At 34.1% G+C, this 15,266-nt stretch overlaps 1 protein-coding gene across 2 annotated transcripts in view; it reads left to right on the top strand.

Moving 5' to 3' along the window:
- Nucleotides 1–15,266, top strand: part of PPP2R5A (protein phosphatase 2 regulatory subunit B'alpha) — a 63,394-nt gene that overhangs the window by 40,535 nt on the left and 7,593 nt on the right. For both annotated transcript variants that reach the window (XM_072831135.1, XM_072831136.1), the window contains exons 4-8: nucleotides 5,086–5,178; nucleotides 9,061–9,191; nucleotides 10,239–10,298; nucleotides 11,177–11,285; nucleotides 11,975–12,028. In XM_072831135.1, coding sequence (XP_072687236.1) covers nucleotides 5,086–5,178; nucleotides 9,061–9,191; nucleotides 10,239–10,298; nucleotides 11,177–11,285; nucleotides 11,975–12,028 — 447 coding nt within the window. The remainder of the gene's footprint in view (nucleotides 1–5,085; nucleotides 5,179–9,060; nucleotides 9,192–10,238; nucleotides 10,299–11,176; nucleotides 11,286–11,974; nucleotides 12,029–15,266) is intronic.

The raw sequence follows: 15,266 nt of genomic DNA, 5'->3' as shown, positions 1-15,266 counted from the left end.
CTGTATGCTGACTTTTAGGTAATTAGGGAGGCTTGGCTGCTGTATTAGCCTAGAATATAGGCAGATTATGTAGTAGTTTAATTTTTTTATTAGTTATTTTCTTTATGGCACAGATACCTAAGATGTAATTATGTAGGGTACAGACTAGAATGTAGACCATTTTAGTAATAACCTGTATTTTAGGGACTAGAAACTCTTCTTTGTGACCTCTATAATTAGACATGTAAACTGGGAACATAACATTTTACACTATACACCTTCACATTCAAACAGCTCTTAAATTTAATGTTTAGACACTTAATATGAAGTATCTCATTTAGTTCAGTATATGTTAGTTCTTACATGAATTCTTTCATATATATTTTTAAAAAGATTTTATTTATTCATGAGAGACAGAGAGAGAGAGAGAGAGAGAGGCAGAGGGAGAAGCAGTCTCCAGGCAGGGAAGCCCGATGTGGGACTCAATCCAGGGTCTCCAGGATCACACTCTGGGCTGAAGGCAGCACTAAACCGCTGGACCACTGGGGCTGCCCGAATTCTTTCATATATTAAATCAGTTTTAAAACCCATTTCAGGGCAGCCCGGGTGGCTCAGCGACCAGGATCAAGTCCCGTGTCGGGCTCCCTGAGTGGAGCCTGCTTCTCCCTCTGCCTGTGTCTCTGCCTCTCTCCCTCTCTGTGTGTCTGTCATGAAAAAATAAATAAAATCTTTAAAAAAAAAAAAAAAAACATTTCAATGAGTTTCCTCTTAATAGAGTTTGGAAAACATTGGGCCACCATATTCCTTGAAGAGAGCCTTTTGTGTGTATACAGTTCATTAAAATTGGTTCTTGGTCTTTTGCCTCTCTGGGCCAAACATTTCTGGTTTCTTTAGCTTTTTTGTATAGATCTTATTTTCAGATACTTAAATCATCTATGTTATTTTTGCTGTACCTTCTTATAAAGTCTTTTACTGGTGAAGATCAGAATTTTAAATATTTTATTTTAACTGCCTTAGGAAAGTACAGTCATTATGAAGTAGAATGGTAAGATTATCCTTTTTTAGTTATCTTTTTATGCTTTATACTTTTATCTTTTAGGATTTTTTTTTTTTTTTGGTTCACAAAAGGAGGACCAGCCATACATTGAACATATATGATGTTTGCCATTTTACTAGAGAAATTAATCCATTGCTAAAAGTATCTGTTGTTCTTTGCAGCACATTTCTTAGATTCTTAGAGCAAATTATTTCTTCATATAGAAGAATATAGAGAAAGTTTAGTAATTACACAGAAACAGTCACTCATCAACTATGATTTTTATTCAGTAAATGTGTTCAAGGCATTGTTCTAAATACTGGAGATAAAGTACTGAACGAATAAGCAGAATCCTTTAATTCTAGTGGAAAAGAATAATAAATAATACTATGTCAGGGTGTGATAAATACAAGAAAAAAGTAATGCAGAGAGAGAGACAGTGGGGGCAGGGTACAATTTTATGAAGCAAAGTCTTAATTTTTGCATCCTGAAGATTTTCAGCTCAGATCACTAGTGTTTGTTTTACTTCTGTTTGACATTACTTAGCATGTGTTTATTAGATAAACTTTTGTTATCATCACTTTAGTGGTGCTAAGTTGGCTGCATAAAAGCAGTTTGCTGCTAATCTTGACTGGTCAGGTAATGTTCATTATGTCAGTTAAATGATGTAGATGAAAACTATGTAAGAAATAATGTGATATCTGTGATAGGTATAGGTTTCAACTGAATATGTGATTTAGGGGATTCAGCTTGCTGTCATGCAAGTCTCCCAAAAGACATGCGATTATTCTTAATAGTATTCAGCCTTAAGCCCTATATTTCTGATGCAGATCTTAAGAAGTAAAGCATATAGGCTAATGCATGCCATACTTGACTCATGTTTAACTTTAACTCATGTTAAACTCATGTTTAACCCATCTTACCATGCATCTTAACTTCTACTGAACTAGGATCCACATAAAGATTGAGTCTCTGATTCTATACCCACCAACCCATGCCCTACACCATCTGCTTCTCAAGACATCTCCTACCTTTCTATAATAAGCCCTCTTTCTTCTTGGCTGATCCAAAATCAAATCAAATATAGGGCTCTATTGCACGTCCTCCTTAAAACTTTTCTTACTGACTTTATTCCACATTGATACAGCCTTTTTCTAAATGTCTCCTCCATAGTCTGTGCCATATAATTCTTTTGTGTGTGTGTGCCATATAATTCTTTAAGATTTTATTTTTTTATTTAGAGAGAACACAAGTGGGGGCAGGGGGAAAGAGAATCTCGAGCAGAGGCTGACATGGGGCTTGATCTTATGACCCTGAAATCATGACCTGAGCCAATATCAAGAGTTGGATGCTCGACTGCCTGAGCCACACTATACGTAGCTAAAAGGAAAACTTGTTTCCTTTATCCATAACACTTTTGACACCAAATGTGTGGATTTTCCACACCAATAAATTCTCCACTTCTCTGCAAACACCAACTGAGTGTCCTATAATTTATTCATTCCTGACACTAATGACCCAGAGTTACCATAATTACCATGGAGAAGGGGTTCCATGTACCACCCTCCCAGCACCTTGATATGTTCACCAACCCAGGAGTTCTCCAAACCCCTTTGTTGGGAATTTTGATGGTAGTCCCATTAGGTGAACATGATTCATTAAATCACTGGCCGTTGGTGAATTGAACTCAGTCTCCAGCCCCTCTTCCCTCCCTGGAGGATGGGGAGTAGGGGCTGAAAGTTTCAACCCTCTCATCATCACGTTGGTTCCTGTGATAACCAGGCTTCATTTTCCTAGTTATCACATTAGCTTAAACTCAAGCATGTTTGAAAGGGGCTTCTTAATACAGAACAAAAAAAAAAAAAAAATGCATCTCTTACTTATCACTCAGGAAATTCCAAGAGTTTTAGGAGCTTTGTGCTAATAACCAGAGAGGAAGATCAAATATATATTTTCTTATATCACAATAGGCAAGTATTGGACATGAAAAATAGGCAGGCACTGAATAGGCTGTGCCAGTGAAATTGTGTAGCAGTCTGTGAGACTGTACTAACTCTTCAGAGGACTCTGATAATTTTTGTGTCTTTTTGCATGCAACCCAAACCAAAATTATCTGTATAGTTGGTTGATTATTTATAAATTAAAAACTGATACCATTTTCTGTTTTTGTGTGTGTGTGTGTGTGTGTTACAATGCATACTTAACAATAAAGTTAGACAATAATTAAACCGATAAGTATCACTCCTTTGGATAGTTGGGCAAAGATGCATCAGACAAAACCAATATTTATTAAGCTCCCAAAACTGTTGATAAGCTTAGAATATTATTGAACTCCTAGTAGAAAAATTTGTTATTCTATGGTGAATGATAAGTTCCAAATCTGGTAATGCTTTTTTTGTGTGTGTATTGTAAAGTCTGTACGTTTAGTGTAGCAATTTTTCCCCCTTCTATATGTGGCCTCACTACCTAAATGTTTATTGAATGACTGTTTTTATTTGGGATGTAATCTAACTTGTTTATTTTTAGGGCACTAGATTAATATGTTGTTTGATAGCTAATAAATTAAGGCACAATTTGGGGCTATCCTCCTGCCCTTTATAGCTGTTGGTTTACAATAAAAAAAAACTTTAGTGTATTTTCCTTTCTTCTTAAAAGATAGATATAGGTGTGATGGAGGCAAGTTGAACTAAACCTTTTTTTTTTTTTTTTTTAAGATTTTATTTATTTGAAAGAAGAGAAAAAGAGCATGAATTGGGGAAGGGGAGGGACAGAGGGAAAGGGAGACACAGATTCCTCATTGAGCAGAGAGCCTACTTGGGGCTCAGTCCCAGGACCCCAGAGATCATGACCTGAGCAAAGGCAGGTGCTTAACTGACTGAGCCACCCAAGCACCTAAACCTTACTTTTAATTCTGATTTGTGGCAGCAAGTGAACATTTCCTATTTTAAGATGCTTGGCACCCATATATATATGAAAAGATATATATATGTAATATTTATATATATTAATGTATATATATTATATATATTTTTTATAAATATATACACACACTTTTTTTTAGAGAGAGCATGCATGGGAGGAGGGGGGAGGGGCGCAGGCTCCACATTCAGCACAGAGCCCAGTGAGGGGCTTAGTCTCACAACCCTGTGCTCATGACCTGAACCGAAACAAGAGTTGAATGCTTAACTGACTGATCCACCCAGGGGCCCCAAGATGCTTGGCACTTTTTTTTATTTTTTAAAGATTTTATTTATTTATTCACGAACGAGAGACACAGAGAGAGACAGAGACATAGGCAGAGGGAGAAGCAGGCTCCATGCAGGGAGCCTGATGTGGGACTTGATCCCAGGACCTCTGGATCATGACATGAGCCAAAGGCAGACGCTCCACCACTGAGCCATCCCAGTGCCCCTGCTTGGCACTCTAGGTAGAAGTCTTGCTATGACTTGTAGTTTATTCACTGTGGTAAACAGACATTGCTTCCTGAACCCTGAACTTACATAACTTAGTTCATTACTTCCCAAATGTAAATATGGTATGCTGGTTTTTTTTTTTTTTTTTTTTTTTTTTTATTGATTTAACTTTTTCCCATTATAGTTTTATAGAAGAGATACGAAGTTTTTTGCTCTTTATTGTTATTGATACAGTATCCTTTACAATCCAGTTTATTCTTATCTGGTGGTTTCTGATCTTGTATTTAAAGAACTCTGGAGATTAAATTAAGGTGGATTAGGAGTTCACTGGAGCAAGAACTCATTCCCAGTGAGTATGGACTGCAAAATAGTCTTAGTTAAATATTTTTTAGGTGTTGTTTTTATTTTTTAGCTCCTATAATTTCACAGTTGCAACAGGTGATATGAAGCAATAAATCCCCAAATTTACTAGCGTAGGAGGCCAAATTCTGAATATGTATTTAGTTTTTAAAAACTGATACCAACTCATCACATTTTCTAATGAGATTAGAAATCTCCCTCCTAGGTTGATAGAGAAGGTATGTTTGATATGAAGTGATAAATTAGGGTAAAAATTTATAGGTATCATCTTAGCTTTCATATGACTTTCTTTCATAGTTGGTGTATGAATTCTTCTTAAGATTTTTGGAGAGCCCTGATTTCCAGCCTAGCATTGCAAAGCGATACATTGATCAGAAGTTTGTACAACAGGTAAGGAATTCTTAGTGTCTTAAATTTTCTTACATTCATCTTAGCAATGATTTATTAATTTGTGATTAGAATAGTTTTTCAAAACTTAAATGGTTTATTTCACTTTAACAGCATTTAATACTCTTGCCAGACAGAGTAAAGATGAAGTAGCTTTGAGAATGAGAGTATTTTAATCAAGAGTGAGCTGCTAATGAAGTTGAGTCATTTTATCCAATGTTGAATTCTCATAGTAACTTTATAAAGACAAGAAAAGCAAGCCTTTCTGGACAATCTGAATGACTGTTCAATCTAGCGGCAAGAAGCCGCCTCTTAAATTTTTAAATCTTTGAACTTTGACATATGTTTTAAGCATTGCGACTTTGAAATGACAAAGAAAAAATGGAAATGGGATCATTGTTAGGAGTTTGGGCCTTAGGCTCCTTTCCTGTTATCAATTACCAGTGACCTTTCCTTTTTCCTTTCCCCTTCCCACTTTAGGCATTCTAGCCATCCAGTTAAGGAGATAGAGTGAAACATGTGATAACCTTTTTTTTTAAACTTAATTTTTTAAACTTTTTTTTTTTTAAAGATTTATTTATTTCAGAAAGTGAGCATGCACAAGTAGGGGTGAGGGACAGAGGGAGAGAGAGAACCTCAAACAGACTCCCTGCTAAATGTGGAGCCTATGCAGGGCTCAATCCCAGGACCCTGACCTGAGATCATGACCTGAGCTGAAATCAAGAATCTCCTGCTCAAATGACTGAGACACCCAAGTGGCCCCTTTCATTTTTTTAATTGCTTTTTAGCTATTAAGTTTTAGAACCTATATATTGAAAATTAACTCCTCAGAATGTGTTCATTTTTATTTTTATTTTCACAATCTTTTTTTTTTTTTTTTAAAGATTGTATTTATTCATGAGAGACAGAGAGAGAGAGAGAGAGGCAGAGACAAAGGCAGAGGGAGAAGCAGGCTCCATGCAGGGAGCCTGACGTGGGACTTGATTCCGGGTCTCCAGGATCACGCCCTGGGCCGAACCACTGAGCCACCCAGGGATCCCTCACAATCTTTTCAACAATGTAAATGCCTCTTTTTAACTGTGGGAATTGGTTGGCCCTAGACAAGATTGTGAAGTAGACCAGATCTTTCTGGGTTCACTTTTTCTCTGGGAAATACTTACCAGTATGTAAGGTCACATTAGGAATTTGATGCTCTCCTCTTCTAGAGTTATTTGCATTTTCAAAAAGATTTGAAGATGAGTGAGAAGGTAGTGATGAACCCAGTGTTGGTAGGATTAAAATCATTATGAGAACTTTTCCTTCCGTCTTACTACACTGTATGGTAAAGATTCTACAAACATGAATTCCACATATTTGGAGTTCATTTTTGGTCATTCATAACTACCTCTGACCTCACATGAAGTATTCTCACTAGTTGCTGTGAGTGTATTGATTGATGGAGAATACTGTCAAGAATATGTTCTTCAACCATTCAAGCAGCTCCTCGTAAATTATGAAGAAATATTAGATTTGTGCTAAGAGTAAAATTTACATTTCCTTCACAAGTAAAAAAACAAATTAAATGGAGCTTTATTATTTTGGTAATTGCAAATGAATGCATATTTATTTTCTTCTGTAGCTCTTGTGTGCTACAGAAGGAATATAGTATATTAAGGAACTCTAGTAATACCATATTAAATTATGTTTAAGATAAAAGCAAGTTGAGGGGAGCAGTTACTTTAATGCTTCTTCAGTCTGCAGCTTGAGGTATTTCTGCTGCTGAATTATTTCATAGGTTTGAGAGGGAACAAGAAAAAAACTGGTTAGAGTGGGACCCATTTTCTACCTTCTCTAAATACCTGAGTTTAGAGAAACCAGAGCCCAGTAATTTGTTCTTAGCAGCTTAAATGACTATGCTTGCATAGATCACTTCTCCTAGTTATTTTTTTTCCCTCCTAGTTATTCTTATGTTACCTTTGTATATAAGGGAATTCTCAGCTTTTAGTATTTTGAAATTATTTGATTGCATAGTAATTTTTAGAAATATGGGAGAAAAAAACCCTAAGTATAAATGTGGACATTCATTATTTCAAAAGAATAAAACACTTGCATAATTCCAAGTTATGTTCAAATTCTAGGATTTCAGAAGAATAAAGGAAACTAAGAATTATTGAGGGTGTACTTTTATGTGCCAGGCACTGTCCTTATATGCATTTATATAAAGAACTAGACCATGTTTAATTCCACACAGCTAGTAGATGGGACAGTCAGAATTGGAACTAGACCATGTTATTACGTTCACGTAAAAAAAAAAACAAGATTACTTTCAACCTTACTCATTTTATCAATGATGAAGAATGACAGAGGTTATGATTTACCTTTTAAAAGCGTAGATATAAGTATCAACGCCAGAATAAGAAACAATTTTCTAATAACTAGGTTTGTGTTTATTATATGAATTTATATTGATTTATATCTATTTGTATTTCTAAATAGATTATTTTACTTATATTAATACTTCAAAATAGGTTTCTTTAAATAGATTTGACACTTGGCTAATTGCTATTCTCTAGGTTAATATTTTTCTTCTGAGGATCAATTTATACTAGATTCTGTTCTTGAATTAAGCAAGTCGGCCTTAACAATTAAGAGCCCCTTTTATTAATTTAAAAGCTTATCTTCTAAGTAAACCCAACATCAGAAACTGATTTGAGTGTCTCAAGTGAGTAGTTTAGCCATTTTTAATTACAATAATTTGAACTGAATTTATTAAGTATATAAACACAAATTCTTGTACTCTGGATATTTTTGGCTGGAGCCTCATTCCGGACTTTAATAACCTAGTGAACAAAGAATGCAAACTATAAACAAGACTTTTGTTTAGGGGTATATAAATATGACTAAAGTCATCACTGCCTTCCACTCTACTAGAAGAACTGCATATGTAAACAATTACTTATAATTCAAGACAGAATGGGCAAAGAACTTTGATGAGGTTCAGAGCTTGCCATCTTGACTGTAATTACCAATATCAAAGTACAGAACATAAAATTTTTTGATGACTTCATATAGGTGATTATATAGATAGGGAATATTTTTAAATTTTTCCTAAGAAAATCCAATGTTTTATTTAAAATACAGTAATACTATTTTTTGACAGAAGAAATTCAGTTTCTTTACCATTTAGAAATGGAAGTTTGAGCTTTTGACTTTAAATTTTTCAAAGACCTCTTTATCGTGCATTTGCTGAAGAGTTGTGCAGAGAGGTATAGGAAAATGGTGATTTGGCCAGTTTGAACTGGTTTAAAATTTTACAGCCAGTTGCTAAAGTGACTTTAAGTAAAAATGTGTGGTCTTTCTCATGTTTGATTTCATTATTTCATGTATGTTTTTTATTCTGTTAGCATGTATATGCTGACTTGATTTTTTTATTGTAAAACCACAAAGCAGCTTTGGTTTGTATAAATCTTTCTAATAAACTGTGAATACTCATTTACACGTGTATTTTTTAAACTTCATTTATTTAATGACATGCAATTTGCAAGCTTAAGGTTTTTGTGTGTAGTTTTGAATTATTATCAGAAAGCATTAAAAAATCTCTCAAATTTCAACATTGTATAATTATGAGCTATGGTTAGTAGCCAAGAATAGGATAGAATTTTAAAATGAATGGCTAGGAAAAAAATCCCACTTTTTTTTATATTGTTGTTTTTGAAACGAAATACTCCTTAAGCTTTTCTTTAGATTCATTATTTAGCAAGAATAAAATCAACCTAAGGCAGAATCTCTAAGAATCTTTAAAATTTTTTTAAAGATTTCATTGGGTTATCTCTAAATCAGATTAATATAAAGTGAAGTTTTAGCTCAATTATTTTTAAAAAGTAATTTCTCAGATTTTTTTTAAAGCTCCTGGAGCTTTTTGATAGTGAAGATCCCAGAGAACGTGACTTCCTGAAGACTGTTCTGCACCGAATTTATGGGAAATTTCTTGGATTAAGAGCATTCATCAGAAAACAAATTAACAACATTTTCCTCAGGTAAACTGGTCATATATTCATATGTAGCACTTTTTCCCCCCTCCATGTCTTTTTATTCTAGTTCCTTTAGATTAATTTTTAGTATCAACTCCGTTAATCTGATAGTATTTGAGTCATTTTTAGCCTATATTGTGGGTGTTATTGGATTGCATGTAACTTTTTACAAACTTGTAACCTACTTCTCATGTGAAGTGGATAGTAGTAATGAAGACAGTTTTTAGGATGTAATACCAACACTCATGTTTAAGATTTATTGAATTTGTCTAGTTACCTATTTGAGCTTCTTTAAAAAGGTGTATAAATACTATTTAAATCAATAGCTCTTGAAAGTACTTTCATTAGATTTTCTGACAAAGCTAATTAAATTTATATGGAACCTGTATTTTGACTCCTTTATAAATGATAATCTGTTAAGCAGTTGCTTCTACTAATTAGGAGATTTTGCTTTAATATACCCACATTTCAGGTTTGGTTTGTTTGTTTTAATTGGAAATCTGGCAAAATTCGGCTAGCATTCCCACATTGTAACAATAAGAAATCAGTAACAGCTGCCTCCTCTATAGAGAGCATCTTTCTGCAGGTCTCTTCCTCTCCTAAGTCCACTTATTTAACACCTTCCCTGTCCTGTAGTCATTTATGTGCTTTAACAGCAAGCCTAATCTTGGAAAGCTAGGCAGCTGTGCAGCTTAGGTTTAGTGAAGCTATGAATAAAAGTGGCTTTATTACATATGGGTCCTTTTCTCTTGGATTTTCCTATGGGTAGAGGTTTTCCTATTTTGAAAAGTATTTGCTTGAGAAAACCCATCTTTCTTTTACATTTTTAATAAATAAAACTTTCCAAGTGAAATAATCCATTATCTTTATAGCTAATTTTAACAAAAGTAGTAACTAATTTGGACAAAATAGCTTACAGAGAGTTCCTGAAGGATGCTTGTATATTTCTTCTAGTTGCCCTTAGGATTGATTTCTTTACCTTCTTGAGTCTCCTCTCATTTTAGTTTTCTAATGTTTGAGTTTTCATTACATCTCTCTTTATTTTAAATTCAGGTTTATATATGAAACAGAACATTTCAATGGTGTTGCTGAACTCCTTGAAATATTAGGAAGGTAGGTCAGTTTTTTTGTTTTTAAAGAGTTAAATAACTTTGAATGTTTTATGTATTAGAATCTTAGCTGGGGTTGGAGAAAATATTTCGTATTTAGAATTTAAATATAGAGCACAAGACATAGTTTCTCAACTGAATTCTTTTTATAGCTTTTAAGCGGTCAGCATATTAAAGTACTTGCCATGCAAGACATCTGTTTTAGAATAGGCTTCCTGCTTTTGAAGCTGTGGCATGTTTTATGCCTGATCTTGCCAGACTGCCTTAGAAATTTCTAAGATCTGATTGGGAAGAAATGAAATAAACTATTATGAATGTTTGATGAACTTATAAGAGTTCTTGTTGAGATATTGATAGGCCATTCCAAACCCATCGTTCTTTTTAGAAGAATCTATAGCCTCAAAGTTTATATAAACATTTTGCCTTCCTTTTTTTTTTTTTTTTTTTTTTTACATTTTGCCTTCCTTATTCATCACACAGCAGTATTAACTTGAGAAGATTAGGCCCCCTCTATTTCTAGTTAGAGAATGATTATGGAGAAAATTCTTAATTTCAGATCTTTCAGCAAAGTAAGAGAAACTCTAGACTTCAGAAATATTTTTTGCTTCATAAAATATGGAAAGTTCTAACAACATTGTGATATTGACACTCCTGTCAATAAATAAAGTGATAGGCTTTATAGAAAATGAAGATAAAAATTACTTTGTGGGACTTTAATTGGCAGTCCATGAATGACTTAGAGGAACAGACTAGTTTGAAAATGGTAAGTCATTCGACACCAGAATTAAAGCAGAACACTGATCCTTATGTACTCATGGATATAATTTTTGGAAATAAAGTAGTAACTACTTAACCCTTCCCCCTGCCTTTTTTTCCCTCCAGTATTATCAATGGCTTTGCATTGCCACTGAAAGCAGAACATAAACAATTTCTAATGAAGGTTCTTATTCCTATGCATACTGCAAAAGGATTAGCTTTGTTTCATGCTCAGGTAAGTTTCAGACAGATTTCAAATAAAATGAATATTGTTTCAAAGGCTGATATAAAGGCAGAGAAATTGAAGAATATTAAGGCAGCAATTTTAGATATAATTAAATAATTTGCTTTGTAAATTGCTTAAGGTAAATTTTCATTATAATTTAAAAGTATTACGATAATTAGCTTTATTAAATAAGCTCAGTACACTTCAAGTGTAAATATAGGAGAGATAATACCAAATTTTCTTCCTTTTTTAGTCCAAGCCTTGACTTTGAATGAGTCCCACGTAGCTATAGAATGTTCCGTGTAGCCTTGATAGCGTAGTTGGACAATAATTTTAATCTCTGAAAATTTAGAGAATAATATCCTATCAGCACAGGTATACATGCAGAAATTTGCTGAAAACTAAAATTAGCTTTTAAAGTGTCAGTCTTTAAATTTATAAATAAATAAATAAATAATAAAGTGTCAGTCCCATTTCATGTTGTATCAGAAGTTACTATGAAAAAAGAACATCTTTTTTGACCTAGAAGTTATTTTCAAGGTTAAAATTTACACAGTTGTGAGGATATTCATGTTTATATATTGAGATAGGGTAAAATTTATTAAAATGATGTAGTCATTTTTGTTAACTAAATATAAACTTCTTGTATCACTGTTATTTCATTCAGTAATATTTATAAACTGTCCCTTATATTTTAGCTAGCCTACTGTGTCGTACAGTTCCTGGAGAAGGATACTACACTAACAGAACCAGTAAGTACTCTATTTCTTTTTGTCTCTAATCTACGTTTTAGCATTTTGTTGTAGCCTTCTTTAAACCCCTATAAAGTTATCAAACAGTAGTAATATACTTTAAAGTCATTTAGAAGGGATATTAGGTTAATCTGCATTCAAAGAACAGGGTGGAGTTCCCACAAGTTGTAAGTTGTGTCTTGAATAACTTAAATGTAGATTAATATTAAAGTATCATAGTTGAGGGCAGCCCCGGTGGCTCAGCGATTCAGTGCCACTTCAGCTTGGGGTGTTATCCTGGAGACCCGGGATGGAGTCCCACGTTGGGCTCCCTGCATGGAGCCTACTTCTCCCTCTGCCTGTGTGTCTGCCTCTCTCTCTCTGTGTCTCTCATGAATAAATAAATAAAATCTTTAAAAAAATAAATAAAAATAAAGTATCATAGTTGAGATGTGTGATGACAGGATCCAATGACTGCAGTGAAATTTTTTATACATAATATCTTCACTAATAATCTTTTTATTCTTCATTCACCTTTTGTTTTTTTAAGATTTACTTATCTTTAGAGAGAACATGCATACAAGCTGGGGGAGAGGCAGAGGCAGAGGGAGAGGGAGAGAATCCCAAGCAGACTCCCTGCTGAACACCAAGCCTGACATGGGGCTCAGTCACATGATCTTGAGATCATGACTAGAGCCAAAACTAAGAGTCAGACACCCAACTGACTGAGCCACCCAGGCACCCTCTTCATTCACTTTTTAAAATTAAAACATACTGTGAGGGTTCTTGGAGTTTTGTTTTGTTTTTAGAATAGGTTTTTCCTTCTTATTAATGTTAAACCACATGATAGGGATTGAAAACATTTCCTTGCCTTTGGTGATCAAGATGCAATCTTGGAATAAAGGTTATTTATGAATCAGCATAGCAATTCAGTCTTTGAATTCTGCTATTTGCCTACAATGAGAAGATTCAGGAGAGAATAAGAATGTTATGAAAATTGAAGATCCAAGAAAAACAAGGTAGGGAGAAATAGAAAAGTATGAAAGCAGAGAAAACAACCTTTTAACATTGATAAAGTATTTTGAGAGAATGTTTTCAAGGCATCCTAAATCTAAATATTTAAACTGAGAGTTCTTAAAGAATACAAAGGATTTGAAGGATTTAAATAAGATTTTCTTTATTATGAGTTACTGAGGCTATCCCTAGGCATGCTTAAAAAGATTATGAACTTAATGTTCTTCCTCTGTCTTGAGCATCCTGTAAAGGTTAAAAAAAGATATCTTTCCACTCCCTAATGCTTAGAGTTTTTTAACTTTTAGACTTGCAAATCTTTCTGGAAACAGCTAAAAAAAAAAACCAGTTTTTAAAGACAAATCAGAATTGGAAGCCTGGTATTTACATGAAACCATATAAACCTCTAACGATAATTAAAACTTAATATAAATCCATGGTACCTCTCCTCAGAATTGAGACAAAACCCATAACATAGTAAGTCATGGTTCATAATTGAATTATAGACATGTAATTTAAACATAAGTTAATATGAGGTAGATCGAGGAGAAGATAAGATAGGTGATTTCTTTTTAAAGAGTAGATTGGGAAGAGGGATGATGGCCAGATGTCTGACTTAGGTGAGCTGAGTTAATGGAAATAGAAACAGGATGAAGAGGTAGGCAGGTAAATATCCAAGATGATGAAGGAAAGTATTTTTCAATTCATAATGATCTGTAGATGTATAGATCTTGCAGTTTCTACCATAGGCCATTCAGCACCCAAATTATGACCATGATACTTGGGTTTGTGCCTTCACATATCAGTCTCTAGAAACCTGGTATTTATATCAAAGCTTCCTACAAATTATAAATAAGTCAGAGCTTTGGCTTTTTATTACATTATTTATGTACCTAGATGTTCAGTTGAAATTTTATTTTCTAAAGTGGAAGTGGCTTTATTGTTACTTCTATTTATGAAAGTAATGTGTAGTTCATATAATATAAAGTCATAAAGCACAAGGTGGAGTAAGTTCCTTAAAATCGTGTCCCCTAAAAGATAACCATATAATTTGGTTAATATATTTCTAGAAATTTTTCTTTTTTTTTAATTTTTTAAAAATTTTTATTTATTTATGATAGTCACACAGAGAGAGAGAGAGAGAGGCAGAGACACAGGCAGAGGGAGAAGCAGGCTCCATGCAGGGAGCCCGACGTGGGATCCAATCCCGGGTCTCCAGGATCGCGCCCTGGGCCAAAGGCAGGCGCCAAACCGCTGCGCCACCCAGGGATCCCTCTAGAAATTTTTTCTATGCATATATGTATGTGTGTGTGTAGGTTAAACAGTGGGACAGTGCTGATCAAGTTTTTTCACTTCTCAATATAATGTGGCTACCTTTCCTATTAATCTGTTTCATTATTTTCACTGGTAACATCAAATTCCATTATATGGATTACCATAACATATCTTCAGTTAATGGACACATGAGTAGTTGAAACATGTTGCCGGGTAAGAGGATGTTTAGGGTGTTAGAATTGTTCTGTGTCCTGTCTGTGGTGTTAGAAAAAAAAAAAAAATCTAGCTCTCAGAACAGCACACCAAAAATTATTATTATTTAATGTGATTTTTTTCAAGTATTTAATTTAAAAATTTTTTAATAATCTTTTACCCAATGGGGGACTCAAACTCATGACCCTGAGATCAAGAGTTGCATGCTCTACTGACTGAGCCAGCCAGGTATCCTGTGTATATAAATGTTTAAAAATCATTACAATTAAAGCCATGTTGCTGGGTCAAAGACTACATGGAAATTTTAACATATTCCATCCAAGTTGTCTTCCAAAAAGTTTGAACAATTTAATATTTCAGTCCAGAGTCTGAAGATGCATTTTCTTCCCTCACCCTGGCCAATGTTGAATATTAAGCTCTAAAATTTTTGCTAGTCAAATAGGTATGAAATATTATTTTTTAAAGATTTTATCTATTTGAGAGAGAGAGCCTGAGTGAAGGGAAGTGGCAGAGGGAGGGGGACAAGCTGACTCCTTGTTGGGCAAGAAGCCCAACTTGGGGCTTGATCCCAGGACCCTGAGAACATGATCTGAGTTAAAGCCAGACATTTAACTGACTGAGCCACCAGATGCCTAGTATGAAATAGTATTTTAATAGGCTTTTTAAATTATTATTACTACAAGGATTACACCATCCTTTTATACAGTTGTTGGTCATTTCCATTTCTGTGTCCTTTGCTTACTTTAATCATTTTCCTGTT

The sequence above is a fragment of the Canis lupus genome, chromosome 6 (assembly GCF_048164855.1).
Source record: "Canis lupus baileyi chromosome 6, mCanLup2.hap1, whole genome shotgun sequence".
NCBI classification, from domain to species: domain Eukaryota; kingdom Metazoa; phylum Chordata; class Mammalia; order Carnivora; family Canidae; genus Canis; species Canis lupus.
The sequence above is the reverse complement of the archived record's forward strand: the minus strand, read 5'-3'. Positions and strand labels throughout refer to the sequence as shown.